This window comes from Pocillopora damicornis, chromosome 11 (genome assembly GCF_964200805.1).
Source record: "Pocillopora damicornis chromosome 11, jaPocDami1.2, whole genome shotgun sequence".
NCBI lineage: Eukaryota > Metazoa > Cnidaria > Anthozoa > Scleractinia > Pocilloporidae > Pocillopora > Pocillopora damicornis.
The window spans coordinates 1162501-1169319 of NC_142680.1; the positions used below are offsets into that span (position 1 = coordinate 1162501).

Here is a 6819-nt window from a genome sequence, read left to right on the forward strand (position 1 = left end):
TATAACTAAGAGAAGCTTCGGCTGTCGTTTGTTCCGTTCGCTTGACTTATCACCGATTTTTCCAGAAGCTTATGACTTTTTATGACTTGTAACTCATTAGTGAGAAAAATTAACCTAAGGGCTGAAGCCAGAGACAAAGAGAGCCCAAAAAGAAAAGAGCTGAGTTCAATGAATACATCGCAACAGGCAACGGGAATCTGAATAAATGGTATTATGAAACGTTTCTCAGTCTGAAAGCCTCGGCGGTTCTCTCAGTTCGACGTCCTACATGACAGCTGGGGTGAAAATAATTCAATATAACATATTTCCTTTAAAAAAAATACCACGTTTCAGTTCAGAGCCTGTAGATCGATTTTCTGTGATTAACGAGCACACTTGGCTAGCTTTGAAATCTTCAGAACGGATGTCCTTTGAAATATTCAAATCAACATTTTCTCCTTGACCCTTTAACTCCCAAGATCTGATTACTAATTCTCCCATCTAGCTGTTACACATTTCCTTGCAATTAAGTTACAAGAATTCGGTGTTATATCGTGATTATAACCCCTAAATGATAAATTTGAGTAATCTCATTACCTGTTCGTTGGATAGTGTGTGGATTTTGTAGGGAGAAGTTACACTTCTGGTAGGTAAAGGGTTAACAGATAGGTTCCATGGTTCCGTGCATCCATTCAGTCATAGATCACAGATCACAGATGTCGTTAAAATATTATTATTCAAGACGTTGCCCTTTGAAGTAAATTTCACCGAAATTGTATTACATCTCAGGGAAATTTGGCCTGCCTGCCTTTGTCACAGCATAATTTCATTGCTTATAACCGCTGGATTCATCATTCCATTCACCACGGGTTCATGCAGTGACAGCAAGTGTCCCGTTTCATTCCATTTCACTATTGGAAGGAATATGGTAGATGGGCACGCTCTGCTTGATCACGTGTTTGCAACTGTCTCTGTGACCAGAGTGATCGATTGTTTCAGCGCATGTCAAACCAACTGTCGTTGTATTTCGTTCAACTTCCTGACACATTCCAACCGAGATAACTGTCAACTGAATGAAGAAAACCGACATCTGAAGCCTGGTGCTTTAATTCCCATGGACGGCTCTCAGTACTACGATCTGGATATCATCTATCATACGGGGGTAAAATCAGTATCATTCAAATTATTATGATTTTAAGCATGAAAATCACATTTGTGCATGTATCACGACAAAAGTTACCAAACCAAACGTTCATCTGAACGATCAGGACTTCGTCACTTGTTTCAGATGATGATTCTCACTTAGGCTAAAACAAAAGTGCTTTCCGAGAGTTATAGTCAAAACTATCAATCAACGCTATAGCTCATGTATTTTCCTCACAACAGTACTTAATTTTACGTAAACTGAAGAACCAAACTACCAATTATAGTTCACTGTATATTGTATAGCAAATTGGTATCAAGTTACAGCTTGTTTAGATGATTCCTCCCGTTGAATTTAAAATGCCTCATTAGGGATCGGTCTCATTATTTTTCGCCTGAGGGTGGGAAGGGAAGGGGGAGGAGAAGGAAGATCAGAGGATTTCAACTATATCTCGATAAAATTAACTCGACCCCTTCCTCCCTCTCCGAGGCTCTGTATTATTCTGATGACCCCCCCCCATGGGCAGTTCATTTTTTGTAATCCCCCTTTTATACTCTATTAACGACGACTGATCCCCCCTCCGTTTCTCCCATGATAAAAAGTGACCCAACCCCCTTACCTTCCAGGCATGTACTCAGTGTTTCAAAAGATGCTGCAGGGCTCAGCCGTGTTTTAATGGAGGAACATGTCGAGAAAATTGTCACGTGACTGGAAGACGATTCTTGTGTTATTGTCCTGCACGTTTTATTGGCAATGTATGTGAGAAAGGTATGTTACTAATGTAGTTAAATATGATATCATAGGGCCGGTTCTGGCACGAGGTCTAACCCAAACCACGGTTTTACGCAATCAGAGGGCTTCAGGCTTTCTCCATAAGAGGGTCGATTTAATTATGTAGATTTCCTTCCGCTGTTAGTTGGCGGGCCCACTAAACACTCTCCACCAAAAAAAAATGAATGTTCACGTAAAAGGTTCAGCTAAATATGGATTGTTTAGGACACAGTTTTGTAAAACAACTGCTAAACCTTGTTTACTCAGAAATCAGATCATAGTGTTTCACTGAGTGAATTGAGCTTAGAGTGACTTTTGTCTACTATAGTGATAAAGCAAGTTAGCCGAAAGTAATTCGAATTTTTGATCAACCAGTTACTGGAGGAATCGTCAATTCAAATCTCGTGGCTGAAAGAAAAATGGGATAAATATGTAAAATAAGTGAAAAGGGAGAGAGCAATAGTAAAAAATCTGAACAATATGTAAGGAATAACAGTTACTAGAAACTTGCGGGGTGGAAAAGATGAATCTAATCCCAGTTCCGCATTGAGTTTTTACTGATTACCTCACAAACATTTTGGTGTTACAATCACCGATTCATTATGTTTCCTTACAGTATTAAACACTACTTTGACGCCTAATCTATTTAATTAAGACTGTCAGGATGCCCTGGGTATGGAAAGCGGTGATATTTCTGATGCACAACTCAGTGCCTCTACAGAACTGGCTCCAGAAAAAGGAGCAAAGCACAGCAGGCTACAATCCAAGTGGAATGGAGTATCTGGGGGAGGCTGGGTAACTAAAATATCTGACACCAACCAATGGCTACAGATCGATCTACTGGATCAGCATTCTTATGTTGTAACAAAGATAGCTACACAGGGCAGAAATTATTATAGTCGCATTGTGACCAAATATAAACTTCAGTACAGTGACGATGGAGTTACCTTCCTCTATTATAGAGAAGAAGGCCAAGTTACTGACAAGGTACGAGTTAGTAAAGCAGCAGCAGACTTATCTAATCTCATAAAAATACAGTTGTAAGTCTTCTAACTTAGCATGATTTTAAATACAACCAGGTATGCTATCAAATAGTTTGGTTTTTTTTTTTACCATGAGTGGTTTTAAAGAATTTTTTTAACCCAGTTACTTAGTAAAGAATCATAGCCGAGTAGCTTAAGTTAAATAACAAGAAAAGACAAGTTTTCTTTTCCACGAATATTTCTCTTCCAAACAACAGGTTTTTCCTGGAAACACAGACAGGGATACTGTAGTGTCACATGAACTAATTCCACCAATCAGAGCACGCTATATTCGTTTTCGACCGATAGAGTGGTCTGACTACATAGGAATGAGGGTGGAGCTCTACGGCTGTCGCGGTAACGTATTACTGTACAGTATTTAAAAAATTCTGGCTTAAGGTCATAATTTTAAGAGATGCGAAAATTTCTTTGAAAAATCAGGGGTCACGCAAACTCTTCATCCGATCTCGAAATCTCGTCAGCCTTTCTGATGAGTCACAAATCTTCGAGTTATCATTGGGAGAAAGTATAGTCGCTGTCGTTTGCAAGAATTGGAGTGCTAAAGTCGACTCAACATTTTGATAAGCTTACAAGGGTGGTAGCTATAGTACGGACTTTTATAGCTGAATTTGTTTAGTCTCGTCATCGCACTTATAAACTGGTGTCCCCGTGTCTCCGTAGTTTTTTACTTTACTATTCGCCTGTCCTGATCTCGCTTGAGATTTCCTGAAGAAGGAAGCCATTTCTAATATCATGATCAACATTAAGTCTGTTGCATCTTTTATTCCCAACAGATAACTGAACGGAAAGTGGATTACCAAAGGCACATGTATCAAGACTGAATGTGGGCTTAAATGGCTTCCTAGAGTGTTGGAAAAGTTCAGCAACTGACTAAGAAGACTGCATACCCTTCGGCATGAAACAAAAAAAATCTCCCCTTAGAGCGGTAAAAATTACTAATAACTTGATATTGCTAAAAAAAAACATACTTAGACTACGAGCAGTCCCTCCGTCGCGTGGCCAATGTACAATAAAAACTAATTTACATGTACATCATTAAATTAACCATCTAATTAGCAAAACCTTAAATAGTAAATGATAGAGTAACACTGAAAAAGTGAATAAATAAGTAAATTGTGGATGAATTAGATAGATAAATAAATAAATAACTAAGGAAATAAAAAGTACATACTTTAAGGGACTTGTCAGAAATTAGCAGGGGGGGGGAGGGGGGGTGGGAATTTTAAATTTGGGTTCGGAAATTAGGTGACCCATCCCTGCAATGGGAGTGAAATTTGCTAACCCTCCCCTTGAGCTTGGCCTAAAATATCATGACCCTCCCCCTCTTGTATAAATGATAAAATCTAGTTCTTGCAATACACTAGGGTGCGTCAGTATTATGAAAACTCAAAATATATTTCTAATCTGTTCTTTGTCATGCTACATACATACATTTTCGATGACAGCATTAAGAGTCCGACTGATCACTCGACTCTCCTATTTCTCCCAATACAAAGTCTTCATCACTAGAACAAGTGGGTAATGCCTCATCCCCTTCATCTACCTCACATTCATCATGATCATCCACCTCTTCCAAATAAAGAACTTCCTTTTTCTTCTGTGGGTGAACCTCTACATGATCACGGGCATATATTTGCATGACCCTTCCCCTTTTAACTGCCCATTTTTCACGACCCCTCCCTTTTCTGAGGCTCAAAAAGTTGTGACCCCCCCTCTGTTTCCACCCCCCCTCCCCCCCTGCTAATTTCTGACAAGTCCCTAAGTAGAATTATTCCAAATATATAGTAGTGAGATGCTTTGCAGTGGTAAAGTACTTAAGGATAGTTGGTTCCATCTACAATAGACCTTGGATAAAAAAAATTTGTAGACATTGCAGTTTCACTGAATATGGCGATGAGGAGTATAATTTGGAAGCCGAGATGCCCTGTTTAGAGGGAAAACCTTAGGAGGAAGCGGATGACCCTTAGACCTTGCTGGATCTTGTAGAACATGGTTAATTGAGACAGTAATCTACGTTGTTCTAGGGTCCCCCCCCCCCCCCGAGTTGATTAATCATAGGAGTAAGACGAGTTAATCTAGAATAATCGTGTTAGACAAATCTAGCTGCTCTATGTTGAACCATATCAATCTTGTTAATATTACGTTTAGTTTTAAGTAAGGGTTCCATGCAGAACTGGTATATTCTAACTGCGAGCGGACAAGACTAACATAGGCTTTCGATTTCACATCTGTTTTGCAGTCACCTAGGACTCTTCTTAGAAGGCCTAGTGTTTCATTGGCCTTGCTACAAATGAGGTCACAGTGTTTTCCAATCGAGTTTCTGAATTTAAGTGATGCTTTGATATATGGAGATGGTCTGGTCATTCATTAAATAATCGTGACAAAAAGGAACAGTTTTGCTAGTTATTCCCAAGTGATAGCATTAAGTGATATTAAAAATCATTTGCCAAAGGTCTCCCATTTTCAAAAGTTATCTAGTTTATTGGAGTGCAAAATGATTTTGTTGTGTATTGATATCTCTATAGATGACGATGTCGTCTGCGAAAAGGCGCACGTGGGCGCTGTTATCTGTAATGTCGTTGATATAGAGTAGAAATAATACTGAGCCCAGGACTGACCCCTGGGGAACTCCAGAGACAACTGGTGTGGGGCTAAGAGTGTGTTCCATCGATCGATACCACTTGGGTGCGGTCGGTGACTGAGGCTTTGATCTAGTCTAATGATCTCTCCCGAATACCATTGCAGTTCAGTTTAGATAATAAGCATTGGTGGGGAACGGAGTCAAAAGCCTTCTCGAAATCAAGAAGGATCACATCGGTCTGAGTGCGGTGATTGATGCTCTTTACCCAGTCATTGATGGCTGAAATAAGCTGGGTTTCACAAGAAAAATTTTGTCTAAAGCCATGTTGGTGATTAAAAATGATATCTTCGTGGATAAATGTTTGGAAATATGACTTCGCATTATATGCTCCATAATCGTACAACCTGCACATGTAAGAGAAATGGGGCGGTAGTTAGATGGATTTGATCTTACATCTTTTTTGTGTGTAGTAGTAAATGATGCCTTGGACCAACCAGATGGTGGTTTGGTGGAAGATGGAAAAACCTTTTGTTTTTGTGTGAGAGAATTTCTGTATCAAGATAACGTCCCAACAAGATAGCCTGCAAGGTAGGCGTAATTTTGACGAGCGAGTGCTCATATGTATTTAACAAAAATTATGACCGTCATCTTTGATTTTAATGACAGCGGAAGACTGGAGAAAGAAAGAAATTTGTATTAAGGAGTCGGTCGACGGTCAAAAATAAGTAGAGGGGTGGGTCGTCCTCCCCCCCTCCTTCCCCCCACCGTTCACTCTGACACCAAATCAAAACATGGCCGATAGGATAAACGATCGTGAGCTTATAACGATAGCTCGCCCTGATGAGACGCTTGCACTGCAGGCTACCCAATAAGATAGTTATCTTGGTATTCGTTACCTGCTTGTTGGACAGTGCATTAATTAACCCTTTGACCCGTCAGTGACTAGCATTTAATTTTTCTTTACCGTCCCACCCCTGAAATTTAACATAAAGGTCGAGAGAATAAAGGAAATGATCACCTACTAAAGAAGCTCTTAAAAAAAAATTCTTATCAGCTCCTTAGGAAATATCATAAAGAAATGTACATTACAGACCATATTGTAAGTAGAATCGATTGAGAAGATTACAAATTTTTATGGTCATCGAAGGAGGAGATTCGTTATTCATCTTGTAATGAGAGTGGAAAAAAAATCTGAGTCCTCTCAATTTCTTGATCGATGCTGACTGACTGAGAGACAAAGAAGTCTATGGCATGTTAGGCTGTTAATAGATTCATATGTAAAATGCGTTCAGCATTCTGCT

The 6819-nt window shown here is 39.4% G+C and overlaps 1 protein-coding gene across 4 annotated transcripts in view; it reads left to right on the forward strand.

The window, feature by feature from the left end:
* Positions 1 to 4082, forward strand: part of LOC149036994 (retinoschisin-like) — a 5454-nt gene extending 1372 nt beyond the window's left edge. For 2 of the 4 annotated variants that reach the window (XM_089188252.1, XM_089188251.1), the window contains exons 3-7: positions 769 to 1141; positions 1750 to 1891; positions 2550 to 2881; positions 3135 to 3273; positions 3711 to 4082. In XM_089188252.1, the coding sequence (XP_089044378.1) occupies positions 769 to 1141; positions 1750 to 1891; positions 2550 to 2881; positions 3135 to 3273; positions 3711 to 3718 (994 nt within the window). In that variant the 3' untranslated portion in view covers positions 3719 to 4082. Of the gene's footprint in view, positions 1 to 768; positions 1142 to 1749; positions 1892 to 2549; positions 2882 to 3134; positions 3432 to 3710 lie in introns of those variants that run through there. The other 2 variants (XM_089188250.1, XM_089188249.1) reach the window with 1 other exon arrangement.
* Positions 4083 to 6819: the final 2737 nt, after the last annotated feature.